At 65.5% G+C, this 17,569-nt stretch overlaps 3 protein-coding genes and 1 long non-coding RNA gene across 5 annotated transcripts; 2 read left to right on the top strand and 2 right to left on the bottom strand.

Moving 5' to 3' along the window:
* Positions 1-18: 18 nt before the first annotated feature.
* Positions 19-3,912, bottom strand: ZFPL1 (zinc finger protein like 1). The gene is made up of 7 exons (XM_019491956.2): positions 3,530-3,912; positions 3,007-3,118; positions 2,722-2,915; positions 2,511-2,586; positions 1,636-1,830; positions 1,252-1,381; positions 19-921 (listed from the first exon to the last, which is right to left on the bottom strand). Exons 1-7 carry the CDS (start codon positions 3,629-3,631, stop codon positions 732-734), a joined length of 999 nt encoding a protein of 332 aa, XP_019347501.1. The 5' UTR covers positions 3,632-3,912; the 3' UTR covers positions 19-731.
* A 103-nt stretch (positions 3,913-4,015) lies between these two features.
* Positions 4,016-9,641, top strand: CDCA5 (cell division cycle associated 5). The gene is made up of 6 exons (XM_059718501.1): positions 4,016-4,112; positions 4,432-4,532; positions 4,748-4,810; positions 8,029-8,067; positions 8,833-9,288; positions 9,445-9,641. The coding sequence occupies exons 1-6, from the start codon at positions 4,070-4,072 to the stop codon at positions 9,523-9,525; spliced, it is 783 nt and encodes a 260-aa protein (XP_059574484.1). The 5' UTR covers positions 4,016-4,069; the 3' UTR covers positions 9,526-9,641.
* Positions 9,642-10,960: 1,319 nt separating this feature from the next.
* Positions 10,961-15,880, bottom strand: LOC109286070 (uncharacterized). Of its 2 annotated transcripts, none has more exons than XR_009457430.1 (3): positions 15,794-15,880; positions 14,832-14,959; positions 10,961-11,557 (listed from the first exon to the last, which is right to left on the bottom strand). It is a non-coding gene; the product is annotated as an uncharacterized LOC109286070 (long non-coding RNA). The 2 variants fall into 2 exon arrangements; XR_009457429.1 differs by lacking the exon at positions 15,794-15,880 and adding an exon at positions 15,204-15,307.
* LOC109285494 (atherin) lies at positions 13,112-17,083 on the top strand. Its single transcript, XM_059718495.1, has 6 exons — positions 13,112-14,068; positions 14,887-14,924; positions 15,150-15,242; positions 15,819-15,885; positions 16,252-16,359; positions 16,796-17,083. The coding sequence occupies exons 1-6, from the start codon at positions 13,169-13,171 to the stop codon at positions 16,964-16,966; spliced, it is 1,377 nt and encodes a 458-aa protein (XP_059574478.1). The 5' UTR covers positions 13,112-13,168; the 3' UTR covers positions 16,967-17,083.
* The last annotated feature ends 486 nt before the right edge of the window (positions 17,084-17,569 follow it).

Raw genomic sequence — 17,569 nt, 5'->3', positions numbered from 1 at the left:
GAGCACACGGCCCCAGCCTTAGCCAACAGAAGTTTATTACGAACAAGGCAGATAGTGCTGTAGTGTCAGACACTGCATGACATCACCGCTACAGCATGACATCACCACCACCCCCTCCCAAACAGGGGGGGGGAGAGGGGGGGGGCTGTAGTTATAGCCACTCCCCCTGAAAGCTCTGGAAACCCCAGGACCCGAGCAGTGGCTGCATCTCCACTCCAAGTCCATGGTGATGACAGGGTCCTTTCCTGGCTCCATGGGGGCCCCAGCCCCAGGAGACCAGGCACAGGGAAGAATCAGAGGGCTGGGACCCCAAAATGTCCGCAGGCAGCAGTACAGCTGGTGGGGTGGGGTGGGGGCGGGCCAGCTGGGCCCCCACACCCATTCCAATAAATATCCCAAAACAGCAGCAGCTGAGAGCCTGGACACCTGCGTTCCCCCCGCTTCCAGGGGAGTGGGTTGCTGGCAGGGGGGGCTGGGAGCCCTGACGCCTGGGTCCCTGCCCCTCTAGCCAGGAAACCTCTCTGTCCCCCATCTCCCCCCAGCATACGCGCACAGCCCGGCCCCTCCACCTGCACCACCCAGGGGGCACTTGGAATGATTCTACTCCTTCAGCCTCTACTCAGGGGCTCAGCTATGCAGCTGGTGGGTTTCCAGGGGGACCTAGGGACCCCTGCGGCCCCGGGCTGGGGGGGGGATCTGCACTGCCAGGCTCCCCCCAGCCGCAGCCCCGCTCACTCCTGGCCCACGCGGATGTGTGGGTTGAGTAGAGGGTCCAGGTTGGGGTCAGCGTCGGCTGCAGCTCGGCCCAGCTTGGCCATGATGACAAGGAGGGTGAGGAAGCCGAGGCCCCCGACCAACAGCACGATGACAAAGCGCCGCAGCAGGGAGCGTGGGGGTGGCTTCTTGTTGCCCGCCCGGTTCCTGCCAGGGCAGAGAAGGAGAGCAAGGGACCCAGTGAGGAGAACGCCCCGGTGGGCACCCAGTCCCCATGCTCCCTGTCTGCCTGACACTACCCAGAGCCCCGGAGGATGAGATGACCCCCCCCCACACACACACACACACACACACACAGAACCCAGGCATCCAGGACCCCCCCTTGTCTGGTCCCACCCCACCATGCTCCAGGGCCCAGCTGAGATGCCCCTGCCCTACCCCCACAGACACTCCCACCCCAGCACTGTGCCTACCCACCCCTGGCTCCACTAGCCCACCCCCAAACCTAGGGGTGCCAGGTGCCCCCTCCTCGCTCACTTGAGGAGTCGGGCAAACCAGCCGAGTGCCGGCCGCCGGCGGTACTTGTCATCATCAAAGTCGATGTGGGTGCCAGGCCCACGGCCACCACCGCCCTCCCGCGTGTCATAGACCTTCCGTGGCGTGGAGGCTGCCGGGGAGACGGGGCATTAGGCGGAAAGCCCCTAACCACCCCAAACCCCCCCACCATGCAGTTCGCCGCAACCCAAAATTCTGTGTGTTCCTGCCAACCCAGGACACCAAGACAATCATAGAGTTCTGGTCCTCCACATGCTGGTAGAAGGGCCTCATAGGCTATCCCAAGAGGGACATGTTAGCCAGCGCATCCCTACCTCATGCAAATTGGTTCCCATGTAACTATGGTTCCCCCCCAGCTCTGCTCACCTGCTGTGAAGGTGATGGTCTCGCTGCCATCGCCCCCCATGTGGACGACGGTGTGGTCCCCTGTTGTTGCTGCTGCACTGTCCAGCCCCTGCGGCTGTGAGGAGGAGGAGGAAGAGGAGAGCCCGGGTGTAGAGCTGTAGGAATAGGCCGGGCGGGCACTGTGTGGGGTGGTGTCCAGGCTGGAGCTGCCAGGCGCTGCCAAGGGGGAAGAACATGAAGCCAATGGAGGTGTTAGCAAACCCAGCCTCACATCCCCAGAAGCAGGTGCTCACTATCCTTCCCCACTCCCACCAGTCCCAGCACCACGGAGAGGGATTCCTGGTGGGTTCTACAGCCCACGGCAACCTGGCCTGGGGCAACCGGACTCCCATGACAGGGGTAAGTCGGGAAGAGAGGTAGCCTGAAGTCTCTCTTGGTGTGGGTGATGGGGGGCATGGGGCACAACTCTGTCATGGCAATAGGGCATTGATTGTGGCTGCCCCATGGGACACAGCTGAGGTGGCGGTACATAGGAAAGGGGAGGAATTTCTTGAAGCTGTCCTATCGGATACAGCTGGGGCGGGGGACACAAGGGAAAGGGGGGTCCTGTCAAGCTGCCCTACGGGATATAAGTCAGGAGGGAGCAGGTGGAACGAGAGGCAACTCCTTAAGCTGCTCTATAGGATGCAGGTGGGCTGGGGGCACATGAGGACTCCTACGCATTTCCTAGCGACCCTATGGGATACAGGTGGGGGGGAATGGAAAAGGGTGGGGGGTCCCCTCAACAGCCCCCTTAAGCCACCCTTAAGAGCCAGCAGGACCTCTCACTGCTGGGGGAGCCTGGGTGGGCCTCTCAACTGAGGGCTGGAGGGACATCCCAGTAAGGCAGGACTCACCAGAGAAGCTGCCCCAGTCTGCATAGTCTGTGATGTCGGCTGGCTCCGGCTCCTGCACGGTCTCGGCTTCGTCAATCTGCAGGAGATGGGAGACAAGGCTGGGGCTCGGGCTCGGGGCTGGCATACAGCGCGCCTCCCCCCGTCCCAAGGAAGGGCAGTCCCGCTAGCCCTCTTTCCATAAGCAGAAAAGACTTCCGGCAATCCCTCTTACCAGTGGCAGCCCCAGTCCCGCCCGCGCCCAGTTGACCGTGGCCAGCTTCTCCCGCAGAGCTGAGGCCACCGGGCTGACCAGGTTGGCAGGCGGGAAGATGGGACCCTTGCAGCTGGGGCACTGGTAGCCGGCGGGGGCCGTGTTCTTGGGCAGCTGCCCGGCCATCTCGTTGAGGCAGGCCCAGTGGAAGAGATCTGCGGAGGAGAAGGCGACGCAGCATCTGAGCAGAGCGCGGAGAGGAAGGCACGAGAGAGCCCTTGGCCTCCCCCCGGGCGCGGGCCTCACCGTAGCACACGAGCCGGGCTGTGTCTTTGGCGGCCAGGAGGGTGTTGCAGAGCCGGCAGTTGGGGTTGTAGTCGCTGTCCTGGAGCCACTGGAGGTAGGACTGGACGATGCACTGCAGGGGCAGGCAGGGAGGGAGGGCGGGCGTGAGGGAAGGCTGCAGCCGGGGCTCTGGAAAGACTGCGGGGCAGGGGAGTCACGACGCTCGCCCGCCTGCGCTACCTCCCCAGCGGCGGGGGCTTTTCTCTGCTCGGGCCTATTAGGCACCTGGAGGGAACCCAGGTGTCCGGGCTCCCACACCCCCCGCTCCCCCCCGAGCTGCAGAGGGCTCGGGGAAGCACCAGCCCCGCTCCGCTCCCGGAACCGGGCAGAGCCCAGGCGCCCGCGCTCCCAGCGCCGGAGCCACGACGCACGTGAACCCGCGAGCGCGGCGCCCGATGCAGCCCGGGCACGGCCACGGCCAGCCCCCGCTCCCGGCCCCCCGGGGCAGCGCGGAGCCGGCAGCCCCCTTCCCGGCACGCGGCACCTTGGCGTGGTTGGCGACCAGGCAGTTCTCGCAGACGTTGACGCGGTGCTCGAAGCAGAACAGGTTGGTGACCTTCCTCTTAGGGCACTTGCACAGCCCCATGGCGCCGGGCGAAGGGGGCGCCGCGCCGGGCCCGCGGGGTCTCACAGGCTCCGACAGGGGCTCAGGGTCCACCCGCTGCCACGTCTCTTCCGGGAACGGCGCTCGCTGATGGCGTCACGCGCGGGCGACCCGCCCCCTTTGCCCTTTCAGCCCCTTGGAACAGCAAGAGCTCGAACTCGGAAGTCTCGCGCGGGAGAGGAAAACCCCGCGAGATTTACTCGCCACAGTCGGAAGTCTCGCGCGGAAGAGAAAACCCCCTCCCCGAGGCTCACTCGGGTATCTCGCGAGAGCCGGCAAGTGTGTAGGGGGCTAGGCGTCTCGCGAGGTTTCGCTCCCACAGCGTCCAGCTCTCGCTCTGCCTCGCAAGATGTCGTCACTTCCGGCGCGGTGTGGCGGGCCGTTCAAACGGGTTCCGGTTGGCGCCCAGCGGGCGCAGCCATGGCGGCGCGGCGGACGCGCTCGGCCGGGGCGGCCCCGGGGGGTGAGCGGGGCCCGCGGGGGCCTGAGGGGGGTGTCATCCCCGCGCCATGGTCCTGGGAGGGGGGCAGTGGGGGCTGGGAGCGGGGGGAGACGGGTGAAGCAGTTGGGGGGCCCTGGAAGGGCGAGTCTGGGCAGCGGCGGATGTGACGTGGGGCAGTGGAGGGGCTGGGGGGTGTCTGGGGGGCGGGGTTTTGGGCAGGTGTTTTGGGGCCGGGGCAGAGGGGTTGGGGCCGGGGCTGGGGGGTGAAGCCTGGGGCTCGGGCTGGCCGGGGGGGGGCTTCGCGGGCCGGGATCTGAGCCCCCTCCTCCCTTGCCCGCAGGCTCGGCCCCCCCTGCCCCGCGGTGCTGGTCGGAGCGCGGCGCCGGCCCCCCGCCCGCGCAGAGGAAGCCCCTGGTGGAGAGGAAGCGCGTGGGGAGCCCGGTGAGTTCCCCGCCCCGGCTCGGCCCTCCGCTCCGCGACTCCTCCCTGCTGCTTTCGGGGCGCTCGGAGCCCGGTCCTGCGCGGGCGGGGGGTGGGTCGCCGCGTCTGGAGACCGGCTGGGGGGCGCGTGTGGCCCTGGCTTTTGGCCTGTCCCTGAGGCGGGGAGCCTGCGGCACGCTGCCTCGTCGCCGCATCTGACACTTCCCCGTCCGCAGGTGCCGGCCCAGATGTTGAAGCGCCCCATCGTGCTGAAAAAGATCCAGCCCCGGCGGCAGCAGGTGGGTGGAGGGGGAGGCGCCACGGCCCCGAGCCGCCCACGGGGGTGTCTGCGTCTGCACGTGTTGCACGTTGGCCGCTGGAGGGGGGGGGTCGTCTCCGTTCCCTCTGTGCCGCCCAGCCCGCGTGTCGGGACCCCGGTGCCGCGGCAGCGAGACGCTGCGTTCACACCCGCCGCACATGGCATCGGAGGCTCCCCACGCCCTGCCCACGTGGGGCTCCCGATCCTGGTCCCTCTCCCCCTGCACACGCACACGTGTGACACCTACGTGCTTAGAGATGTGCTAACGGGGAATTATGCATACTAGTTTCACTTGTTCTGAAGTTGAATAACAAGCAGCCTGGTCAGCGAGAGGCCCTGGATTGAGAGCGGTCCGGGACCACTTCATTTTCAGAGTTGGGGGGGGTTCCCAGTTTGGGGGGGGGTGAGGGGACCCCGAAACCCCAGCCGGTGGCTGTTGCTGGGGCTGGGGCAGGGTTGGCAGGCACCCAGGGCTGGCAGGGTTGGTCTCTGCCCTCCACAGCCTTCAGGGAATGAGTTTGAGTCCCACCCTGTGACGGGGCAGGGCCCTTGTATTGTGGGTGGGGGAGTCTGAACATCCCCACACCCTGGGAGCACCTCCTCACGCCCACCCCAGACCTGGGAGGACTCCCTGGGCTGCAGCGAGTCTCCCTGTGAGGGAGCTAATGCAGGTGTGGTGAATGGGGAACCAGCATGGGGAGGGATGAAAGACACTGAAAACAGCCTCAGGGGGCTGCGCCTGGCAGGGAGCAGACTGCTTGGAGCTTAGGGTGACCAGGGGTTCAGGAGCCACTGCGAGGACCTTCACTACCCCTTCCACCACGTGCCCCCATGGTGGCCATGCCATTCACGGAGGACCCGTTTGAGAGGGTAGCGGTAGATATTGTCGGCTCATTGCCACAGAGTGCCCCCGGGTACCAACTGATTATGGTACTGGTTGACTACGCCACCCGGTAGGCGGAGGCAGTACTCCTGCGGTCGGCAAGCACAGGGAAGGTAGCAGAAGAGTTCTTGCGCTTCTTCAGCAGGCCTGCCAAAGGAGGTTTTAACAGATCAAGGAAACAATTTTATGGCCTGGGTTTTTAAGGAGGTATGTGAAACTAGACTCAACGCCTATGAAATTTGGTTTACCGCCCGCACACGGGCAACCTTCTCGAGTGGTTTAACCGCACTTTAACAAGCGCGCTAAAAATAGCAGTTGGCAGGGCGCCCAACGGTGGGACGAGCTACCCAGACCTTTAAAATTTGCATACCATGAAGCTCCAGAGAAGTCCACGGGACTTCCCTGCTTTGACCTGCTGTACAGTCATCACCCACGGGGGTTGCTAGACCTGGTTAAGGAGGGATGGGAAGTACAGCAAGGCTCTCTCCACAGTCCTGTGGCCTGCGCCTTGCAGATGAGAGCGAGACTAGAGGGGGCCTGGTCTATGGCCAGGGAAAACCTACGAGGGCCCAAGAACAACAGGCGGCCAGATGTATAACCTCGGGGCATGCAAGAAGCAGTTTGAGGAGGGCAACAGGGTGTTAGTTTTGTTGCCGGATGAGACATCTAAATTCCTGGCCTGGTGGCAAGGGCCGTATGAAATAATCCATGGGGCCGGCCCAGTAGATTACAAGGTATGGCAGCTGGAAAACCCAGCAAATTTATCATACTAATCTGATTTAAAAAATGGGTCTATAAGGAAGCGCTCTTTATTGCCACGGGCTCCGAGCAGCAAGAGTTTAGCCCAGACACGTCTGACCTAGGCAGGTCAGAGGTCATTTGGCTGGGGCAGCCGTTAACTGCGCTCCAGTAGTGACAGCAAACGTGGGTTGTGCGGTCCTCCTCAAAGGTGCTCGACTTGCCCAGGGAAGACTGCCTTAATTGAGCACTGGGCACACATGCCACCACGGCAGGTGGTCTGAGAAGGATCCTGCAAAAACTACAAGAGTGGTTCGCGCAGACGGTGGCTGATGGGGTCGTTAAGGAATTGCGAAGTGAATGGCACAGTCCTATCATCATGGGCCCCAAAAAGGACCAGACTGTGCACCTCTGCATTGATTTCTGGAAAGTTAATCACGTGGCCTGCTTCAATGTGTACCCTATGCCCTGCATGGAAGCTCTACCAGAGAAAATGGGGGCAGCAGTGTTACATATCCACCCTTGATCTTTCCAAAGGGAACTGGCAAATACCAATGAAGAGCGCTCCTGGGAAAAACTGCATTTGCCACCCTTGGGGGTTGTACGAATCCATGCGCGTGCCCGCTGGGCTGCGTGGGGCTGCTGCAGTGTTTCGGAGGCCCACGGACAAGGTGTTAGCCCTGCATCAGGACTGCAGCGGCTTACATCCGTGATGAGGTGGTTGAGTCACGGTCGTGGGAGGAACGTCGAAAGCACCTTAACGCTGCGCTCCAGGAGCTGCAGTCTGCGGGGCTAGCGGCAAATCCAGGGAAATGCGCCCCAAGTGAAAAAGAGACCCAGTACTTGGGATCCTGCATAGGAGGAGGGCGAATCCAGCCACTAACAGGCAAGGTTCAAGCCCTGCAGGAGTACCCGAGGCCACAGACAAAAACCTGATGCAGTCCTTTTTAGGACTCGCCACCTCCTGTGGGTGCCGGGCGCCCGGGTTCTCAGACATCCCCGGGCTGTTGTCGGAGCTAACGCAGGATGCGGCCCCAAGCAGGATCAGCTGGACGCCTGAGACGGAGCATGCATTTCTAAGAGTTACAAAAGCCCTCTGCACCCAGGCGGTGGGGTACGCGCCAGACTTCACCAGACCATTGATACTGTGTACAGGCGCCCTCAATGCGGCATTGGGTGAGGTGCTGTCCGAGGCGGGGGAACATCTGGTGGCCTACACTAGTCGGAAGCTACAGCCCCGGGAGCAGGCGTGTGCTGCAGATGAGAGAGTTTCTTTGTATAACTGCTCGTTTTACGGTTCTGACAAGCCCGGGGTAGCCTCCAAGTGTCATCTACTGGCCTTGCGGCAGCAGAGGTAAGGGCCCTGAACAGTAGGTCCTTCGCCAAAGCCAGCAGCAAAAGTAGAATTGGTCAGCTCTGCTGCGTGGTCTGCCCAGAATCTGCCCCGGCAGCGTGCACACCCCCACTTCCTGCTGGGAGGCTGGCCTCCCAGTCTGCCCAGCTGGGCACGGAACTGATCCTGCTGGGCTGTGGGGCTCCGGATGCACGAGGACAGCTGTTTTGTTCTTCCCTTCCAGGTGGCTGAAGCAGCTGCGGCCCCACGGCGCAGTCCCCGGGTGAGTGCTCGCCGGCTCTTTGAAACACCAGGCTGGGGCCAAGCAGGGTGAAGGGGAGGCTGTGCACCCCAGCTCCCCTTTTGCAAAATGGGGGGGGGGTGGGGCACTGAAGGGCGGCCGGGAGGGTGAGGGGGGGGGCAAGGCCCACAGGTCAGGTGGCTAGAGATAAGAGCCGGACGCCTGGGTGCTCTTCCAGCTCAGAGGGGTGGGTGATTGATGGGGGCTAGCAGCCTGGGCACCTGAGGACTCTTCCCAGCTCCAGACGGGGAGCGGAGCCTGGGGGACGAGTGCTGGGCGAGCCTGGATCTTTTCCCAGCTCTGGGAGAGGAGGGGGCTGGGAGCCCTGGGCACCTGGGTTCTTTCCCAGCTTTGGACAAGAGGGAAGCTTTGCAGTTAGGCCAGGGGGTGCTGGCTGTTCAGAGGCCTGGGTTGTCTCCCCGCTCGGGTGGGGGAGTGAGGGCTGGGGGTGCTAGAGCAGGTGGGGGCTGGGAGCCCGGACACCTGTGTTCTCCCCCAGCTCTGGTTGGTTCCGAGTACCCCCTGGGGATCAACGCGCCGTGTCAGGGCACCGTCTTGTGGTCAGAAGCCAGGCCTGACCAGCTCGGGAGTCTTTATCACTTATCACACTGCGTGGGGTGGGAGCGGAGGGGTCTTCATGGCTGCTCCCACCTACAGGATGCCTGCAGGATCCCTCAGGCTGTGGGGATCGGGTGAGACAGTATCCCCGGGAGCTCCACAGGTCCCAGCCTCCCCATCTCTCCCCAGATCTCATCCAGCAGTGGCAAGGAGAATGTTCCGGCTGAGGTCAGCAACGTTGCGGGTCCGTCTACCCCAGCAGAGAAGCCCTTGGTTGAGATCAGCAGCAGCACGGTCCTGTCTACCCCGACTGAGAAGCCCCCAGCCCACACCTCTCCCCCCCTGGACGAGCGGGACACCCTGATGGCTCACAAGGTGCGTCGTTCCTACAGCCGCCTGGACGCCACCTTCTCCCCCGGCTCGGGGCTCTCGGACACGTCCACGCCTGACCAGCGCCGCTCCCTCTTTGGTTTCGCCCTGCTGCTGGCCCCCGATGTCTCCCCCGTTCCCACGGCAGCTGCCCCGGTCCCCGTTGCCCACGATTCTCCTCCTGACGCCCCCAGCAAGGGGCTATTGGACACGGACCTGCCCGGCATTGCCCTGGTCAAGGAGAAGCGCAAGAAGAAGAAGGTGGTGCAGATCGATGTGAGTATGACACCAAGTGCAGGGGGGGCTGATGTGACTCCCCTGCCTCCAGAGCCTCCCAAGAGCAGCTCTTTTTACCCCCTCCCAGGCTCAAAGCAGGGGGATGGGGTGCATTATGGGGGCAAGGACTGTTCACGCTCTTCCCCTTCTTGGCAGGTATCGGAGCTGGACGAGTGGGCAGCACAGATGAACGCTCAGTTTGAAGAGGCCGAGAAATTCAACCTGACTGTGGAGTGACCCCGACTTCCCCCAACCTCCCCCCCAAACCTACCCCAGTTGTAAATAGTTGTGCTGGTCCCCCAGCCTCCATAGGCCGGGCTTTGTAGCAGCCTCATTAAAGGCTTTGGTTTGTTCCCGTGGCAGTTTCTGTTCAGCTCCGGCTGCATTTGGGGGACAGAGCCAGGAGCCTGTGGCTCCCAGGCCCCCCGGCAAAATCTCTGGAGAAGGGGCTTGAAAGACCCAGAATTGGCGGCTGCTTCTCGTTTCTATTCTGGAAGTGACGGGTCCTGGCCGGAGCCTGACAGCCAGGGGCACCTCAGAGACTTGCTGTCACTGCGGGGCAGGGATCTGCGTGGCTGCCTCAGAGGGGGTTAGGATCTCCGGCAGGATCCAGCCAAGCCCAGGTAGGTACCAGCTCGCTGCCAGACACCCCCAGTGCAGCCCAGAGGTCTCGTGTCTGGGTAGCGGGGCGGGGGGTTGGCAGACTCCCAGAGATGCTCTGACGAGGCATCTTGCAGTGTTGCCTCAAGGAACCTCTGCGGGAAGCTCCCTACACCCTCGCGGCCCCGACAGCAGGAGGCACAGAGGGGATTCGCATTCTCCATCAGGCCTGACTGAGGAGACTGCCTCTCTTGGCCGTGACCTCCCCTGGGTGCCTGGCAGACAGCAGCTACAAAGGAATCCCTTTGTATTCAAATGCCTTCATTTGCTTTGCATCTAGGCTTGCCTTGCCTGTCTCTAGATGTGTTAGTCCCCGAGGTGCGCCCTCTGTCCAGTGTTCAGTCTAAAAGGCCAGGCGAAGGGCCTGGGCCGAGTGAGCAGGGAGCTGTTTCCAGTGAGTCCTACAGGGATCTCCCAGGCTTCTGGGCTGGACTAGTTGCCTCCTCCTACCCCCGTTCCTGCTCCATGTGTTGGGGTTTTGAAGCCTCCCTCCGAGGCGCTGGCTGTTGGGAGCAGCAACTGGGCTGGACCAGTGCTTTCATTGGGACCAAACCCAGCAGGTTCTGGTGGCCGGGTCCTGCCCTTCCACTCGGGGTCACCCTGATGCTGCGTTTGGGGTCGGGAAGGAATTTTACCCTGTGCTCAGACTGATGTGGACTGAGGGCGTTTTGCCTTCCTCCGTAGCAGGGACACGGCCTCTTCCTGGGGCTCTGGAGCCAGCTGGTGACAACCGCTGACAGGAGCAGGGCCTGGGCTGCCGCGATCCCCGTGCTTTCCCTGCGGCAGGTCGGGCTGCGAGGGCTGGTGCTGGGTCGGGGCTGGCGGTGGTTTGGCAAAGCTGAGATGCTGGAGTTGTCTGGGATGGTTTGAACCGGGCTGATCCTGCCTCAGACGGGGGTTGGACTGGATGTGACCTCTGTGGTCCCTTCCAGCCCCATACCGTCATTTCTCCGACCTGCTCACCCTCGGGGGGAACCTGCTGAGACGAGTCAGTGACAGGCTTAAAACGAACAAGATTTGACTCTTTTATGTAAGGTGTGAAACTCGGGGTCACAGGAGATGGCGGTGGCAGAGCCAGGGTCAGCAGGGGCTGGATGAATTCATGGAGGAGCCATCTATTCACAGAGAGAGCAAGCTGCATGGGTTAGTCTAAGAGGTGCACACCTACCCTGCCTGCAACTGGCTGTTGAGCACAATGGGGGATGTTTCCTCCAGCAGCTCCATTAACAGCAGGCAGCCCCCCCCCCCCCCCAGGCAACTCCGTGCCCCGGCCCCACGTCTGCCCAGAGCAGGGAGGAGGGGACAGCAGCAGAGCAGAAGGGAGTGGAGCTGCTAATTAACCTCATCAGCTGCTCCCGATGGATGAACCCCCCAGGCAGGGCCCATCGATTCCCCCAGCCCGGCTGCTGGCTTTGACCTTGGGGGGCCCTTGCTGTGGGCATGGAGCTGGGGAGGGGGTGGGCTGCCTCCTCCGAAGTGAGCAGGAGCTGTGAGGTCTGGCCAGGCCTGGGCCCCTTCACCTGCTGCCGAGATGCAGCTGCTTCTGGGGTGGGGCATGTTCCCTGGTGCCAAGATGTTGCCGCTGCTTCCGTCCCAAGGGCACATCATGCTGGGGAAGTGGGTTAATTAATAGCTGTGGATGTTAATTAGCCAATGGGACACCTAAGCCTAAGGGGGGACCACATATTCCCAGCCCTGATGCCCACCCCGGAGCTGGTCCCATGCCACCGAGTGGCCCCCAGCCCCACCCCAGAGCCAGCTGCATCCCAGCACCGGGTTCCTCTACAACCACCTTGTGCCCCAGCTGCCCTGCCAGGGCCTGGGGACCTGCGCACCCAGCCTCACCTCCAAGAGCTGATTTCACTCAAGCATGTAAATGAGAACATGCTTAATGGGGGGGCTGCGATACTGGGGAAGCACAGGGGCTGTAAGAGGAGGCTGGGGCCAAGGGAAGTAATTAGCAGAGGAGCTGGGCAGGTAACGAGAGAGAGAATTAGCAATGTTCTTAACCAGCCAGCACCCTCCCCCCGCCGGCAGACGGGGCTGGGCGCTGGTGCAGATCCAGGGGACCCAGCACAGACTGTGCCCCCCCTCCCAGCTCATCCCTCTGGGCTGTGCTGGTCTGTGACCCCCCCCCCCACCTTAACCCCCTCCTCCCCCCTGCCCTCCTCAGGGTCTGCCTGCTCTGTGCTGGGCTCCTCCCAATCTGCCCAGTGCTCCCAGTACAGAGCAGAGTGGAACAGGCACAGGCAAGCTGCTGTTTACACATGTGCCCTGAAAGCCACCTGGTCTTTCAGCCCCTGCAGCCCTGCCCAGTCCTTCCCAGTTCACACCGGGGTCTCTGATGGGCCCTTCCTGAGCATCGGGCTCGGCTCTAGCCCTTGGTTTCATGTGATCATTTTTACATGGATCCACCAAGGTCTCCAGGTCCCCTTCCATCCTGCCCCCATGCCCTGCGGGGCTGTCTCACACCCCCGGGGGGCAATGACCAATTTGGGGCAGAGCCTGCAGGCGAACAGCAAAGGGCTTTCCCTTGAGATGCAGCAGGACAAGCGCCCGCCCGGGTAGGGGAGAGAGCCCAGCCCCCGTGCCCTGTCCACGTGGGGGCTGCCAGCCCATTCCTACTCCAGTGTGACAAAGGAAATAGCATTTCCCTTCCCCTCGCAGCACGGTATCATCTCCCACGCAGGAACTCCTGCCTGCCCCCACAGAGAGGGGGTCGCTGCCCAGACCCCCCCCCCCAGGTCCATAGGGGGGGTGCCCGGCCCTGTACAACCCCCTCACCTGGGCCAAGATCGGGGGCACCAGGCACTGTACAGACCCCCACTCCCTGGCCACAACTGGGGGCACCGGGCACTGCAGAGCACCCCACCTGCCAAGAGCTGGGCACCCGCAGCCCTGCCCGTGCCCCACCTTCCCACTGGGGAAACTGAGCTTCGTGCCCTGGGGGCTCTGGGAGCAGACCCAGGCACTCAGGGGCCCAACTCTGCTGTCTGCTCCTTCACGGGGCAGCAGATGTGTCCAACCAGTCTTCCCACTTCAAGGACTGGGAGCCTGGAGCGCTCCAGCTCTGGGAGAGTTAATGGGCTGAGCGGCAGGGTGGGGGTGGGGGTGGGGGGGAGGCAGCTCCATCCCACGCCCCAGCGCGCATCCTATCGACATCCCACTGCACGGGGCCAGCAATAGCCCCGCGTCCGGCCAGCCGCAGACCCCCTCCGCCATGGCTGAGCAGAGGCGGCCCGCCGGGCCCGGCCCCAGCCCCCCGGGCCCCTTCCCTGCCACGGGCTGGGATGGGGCCGGCCCCGGGAAGCTGCAGGTGCTGGAGAAGTTCTTCACGCCCCAGGGGGCTGCGGGGGCCCGGTTCCCCCGGCCCCTCTCCTCCTCCTCCCGCTCTGCATCGGCCTCCTCGGCCTCCTCGGCCTCCTGGTCCTCGGCCGGCAGCCCGGAGCGGGACACCCTCGGCGCCTGCCCCCCGCGCCTCGCCCGCTCCTGCCTGGATGTGTCCGTGGGGGTCGCCCCACGGCGAGGCGGGGGCCTGGCCACGGCCTCCCGGCTGCAGCGGGGCCAGAGCCAGAGCATGGACGTCCTGGGGCCCCCCCGGGTGCGGCTCTACAAGCCAGCCAGCGTGGAGAAGGGGCTGGGGGGCCGGCGGGGGCCCGTGCTCCGGGCGCTGCACAAGGCCAAGTCCGTGGAGGCTTTGGAGGGGCGCGGGGGCTCCCGGGGCCCCGGCTGCGAGGCAGGGCTGCCCCCGGCCCCCCCCAGGCGGAGGGGGCCCGAGGAGAAGCAGCGGTTCTCCGAGTTCCTGGACGAGATCACGCAGCGGGTGCTGAGCCCGGCGCGCCTGGGCTGGCTGGGCTGGAGGGCGCCCCCGCCGCCGGCCACGTCCCCCCCGACCGACAGCTCCGAGTCCAAGGCCTCCAGCCCCCGCGGGTCCGTGCCCGAGGACCTGGGGGCGGGGGCGGGGCGGCAGCGGAGCCCGCGGGCCAGGCCCCCCAAAGATGCCAGCAGCAGCTCCCTGCCCCCACCGCGGCCCCAGCAGCAGCCCCCCCTGGGGCCCCCCAAGGCCGGGGGGCTGGCGGGAATGAAACGGCTGGACAGAGCAACCAGGAGAGGCGGGAAGGTAGGGGCGCCCTGGTCACGCCTGCCGGGACCCCGCCCCTCGGCCCCAGCCCCCCCCCGGGCAACCCCCACGTCCCCCTCCTGTAACCCCAGCTATTAGCCCCGCACCCAGTGACGACCCCTGCCCAAACCCTCCCCCATCACCCCAAGTACCCCCAGCCCATCCCCACTGTGACCCCAGCACCCAGCACAGCCCCCGGCCCCTCACCCCGTCCTCCTGTGGCCCCGGGCAACCCTAGACCCCACCGCAGGCCCGTGTCCAGCCCCCCCACATTACCCTGCGACTCCAGCCGCCCCCAGACCCCGTCGCCCAGCAGCGGCCCCTCACCAGGTGCCCCCCCATCCTCCCAGGGCCCCGGACACTCCCCGAATCCCTGCCCAATCCTCCTGCCAGCCCCAGCCCCCCCAGCATGCAGCCATACCCCCCACCTGGCCTCCCTCCTGCCCCCCGCCCCCCAGCAGAGCCTGAGCGTCCTATGACCCCTGCTGCCCCATGGAGGACCCTGACACCCCCAAGCGTGCTTGCGGGGACCCCATCGCTCCCCCGCCGCAGTCACAGAGGGCCTGGGGGCACCCGCGTGGGGAGGGGCAGGTACAGCCGGGGGAGGGACCGGGACCTCCCCGTTCCGGCAGCTCGGGGTTGCAGAGTGAGGGGGGCACCGAGCACCCGGAGCCCCGGGGTGTCTCAGCTGCGGGAGCCTGGCGCTCTCCTCCCTTTGGGAGGGCAGTGGGGGCGAGCCCTTCCCCCCGATACAGCCCCTTACCCCTCTCTGCCCCGCGGAGCCGGCTGCTGCCACATCTCTCTGTCCGTCCACGCAGGACCTGGAGCAGGCGGGGGCCAACGCGGAGCCGACACGGTGAGTAGAGCGCTCCCCCCGCGTGGGCGCAGGGGCTGGGGGGCAGAGACGGCGCTGAGCCTCAGCCACGCTCCCCGCGTCCCCCAATTCCCCGGCGCCCAGAGCAGCCGCTGGCGGAGAAGCCAGGCGTCGCGGTGCCCGGGTACCCCCTGCTCTCGGCCCCGGCCCCCGCTGGCCCCCAGAGCTGGAGAGAGCCCGGCCCCTCTCCCCTCTCTCTGCCCCCAGGCAGGCGGCCCAGGCTCCGGCGGGCGCCCGGGGGCAGCAGGGCCTGGAGCAGACCTGGGCCGAGCTGGAGGCCTTGAAGGAGAAATTCAGCAGGTGAGACCCACGTGGGACAGGTGTCTGGGGCGGGGCCTCCTCCAAGCCACGCCCCGAGGAGGCAGGGCCTGGGGCAGCACCACCCCCAGAGGTCGCTGCATGCGTTCTGCTTGGCTGCTGGCACGTCCCACCCCAGAGCCAGCAGCACGGCAGCCCTCCACCCCTATTCTCCCATGCCGCACCCCAGAAGCAGCCGCCGCTCTGTTATACTCAGCTGCCAACACCCCGCACCCCAGAGGTGGCTGCAGCTGCGCCACTCAGCCGCTGACACATCTCCCCCCAGAGCCAGCCACAGCACAGCCTCGTCCCCCATCCCCGATACCCTCCCCACCCCAGAAGCGGCTGCATCTCTGTTATATTCAGCTGGTGACACCCCCCACCCCAGAGGTGGCTGCATCCCAGAGCCCGTCTTTGTATCCCCACCCCACCCCACCCCACCCCACCCCAGAGGTGGCTGCATTTGTTGTACTTGGCCACTGGAAGAGCCCACCCCAGAGCCAGCTGCATCGGGGCCCCAGCCCCAACGCCCCGTAGAGCCAGCCACAGCTCACCTGCCTCCCCCGTGTCCGTCCCCAGGCTGCAGGAGGATTACAGCAGCACCCAGCGCAGCAACCGCCTCCTGGAAGAGAAACTTCTCACCATCGTAAGCGCGAGGGGCTGGAACGGGCCTGGGGCACAATTAACACAGAGCCATTGGGGGGGGGGCTGGCTCGCCACCGTCCCCGCCCCCGGGTTCCCATAGCCACGGGGCCCCCGCGCCCACCCCAGAGCCAGCCGCATTTCCATTCTGAGAGGGTTTTGCGAGGCCCACCCCGAGGTGGCTGCATCTCAGCAGTCAGAGGCCTGAGTCCGTCTGTCTTGGCTCGAACCCCCAGACCCTCCTGCCCTCCCAGAGCCGGGGCGCACCCTCCTGCTCCCCCCTTCCCAGCGGGAGCGAGCCCAGGGGCGCTGCGGCAGCCCCCACTGCCCTCCCAGAGCTGACTGCCCCTGGCGCCCACCTCCCCGCCAGGCCCAGACCATGGCAGCCGAGAGGCAGGCGCTGAACCAGCACGTCGCGGAGCTGCTGGAGCGGCTGATCGGGGTCCCCGGCCACCTCGTGCCCCAGGGGGGGCGGAATGTGAGTGCGGGGTACCAAGAGGCTGGGGGAGGGGACTTCACGGGTACTGAGAGGTATCAGGTGATACTGGGAGGCACTGGGGGGGACTGGCAGGGGTAGGATGTGGTGTTAGGAAGCACCAGAAGGGTGCTGGTTGGTGGTGCCAGGTAGGTGCTGGGATGCACTCGGAGGGTACTGGGTAGTACTATGGGGGGACTGGGAAGCACTGGAAATGTACTGGCGGGGTACTGGGCAATAGGTGGGCACTGGGAGGGTATTGGGATGCACTGGGTAGTACTGAGGGGGTACTAGGCGGCACTGGGGGGCCCTGGGAGGAGTACTGGGAGGAATGGGGTAAGTGGGGGGAACCACCCAGAAGTGGGGGCCCCCTGGCTGAGACCCCGAGGGCAGGGGCAACATGGGGGCAGTAACAGCCCTTGCACGCGTGTGCCCGCAGGTGCCGGCCAGCTCTCTGCCCGAGGCCGCCCCAGACCACGCCAGGCCCCCGGCGCCCCAGCCTGGGGCAGCGCCGTGGGAGGGGGCAGGGGGCAGCTTGGAGGGGCTGCTGGGGGGGCAGGGGGAGGAGGAGGACTGGGGGGGCAAAGGCATCGAGTCCACGCTCCTGTGAGCTCCCCCGGGGTCGGCCCCCTTCCCCCTCTGGTACAGACGCCCCCATGAAGGGGCATCTGGGGCTCCTACCTGCCCCCCCGCACCGTCAGAGCCAGCAATAAAAGATGCAAGCCCAGGCTGGAGTGGGGCTGAGGTCACTGCCGGGATGCGGCTGAGTCTGGGGTGGGGGGGCCCAGACCCCTGCTCCTCCCCCGGGCCTGGAAGGTCTGAGATGGGCCACAGCCCCCTGCCTCAGTTTCCCCAGGGCCATAGCACTGCCTGGGCTCCCCGCCGGCTTCGCGGGCTACAAGCCCCAGGGGCCACCTCCATCCTGGAGCCTTCGGCCTTGAGCCCAGCGCCCTCCCCTTCGGCGCGGGGCCGGGCCCCCCCCCGCGGGCAGTGCCGCTGCTTCGCTGGCTCCCGGGGCATTACTATGGCACCGGGTGGCCATATTGGGCCCTGGGCTTATTGCCACGGCGCGAGGCAGCCATCTTGGGCCCTGTGCCATGGTGCCAGGCAGCCCCATCAGACCCTCTGGGGCCTGTTGCCATGGCACAGGGCAGCCCTACTGCCCCCTGGGTTTGTTGCCACGGTGCCAGGCACCCATATTGGACCGTGCGGG

The sequence above is a fragment of the Alligator mississippiensis genome, chromosome 15 (assembly GCF_030867095.1).
Source record: "Alligator mississippiensis isolate rAllMis1 chromosome 15, rAllMis1, whole genome shotgun sequence".
Taxonomy (NCBI): Eukaryota; Metazoa; Chordata; order Crocodylia; family Alligatoridae; genus Alligator; species Alligator mississippiensis.
This window is presented reverse-complemented; position numbering and strand designations above follow the sequence as displayed.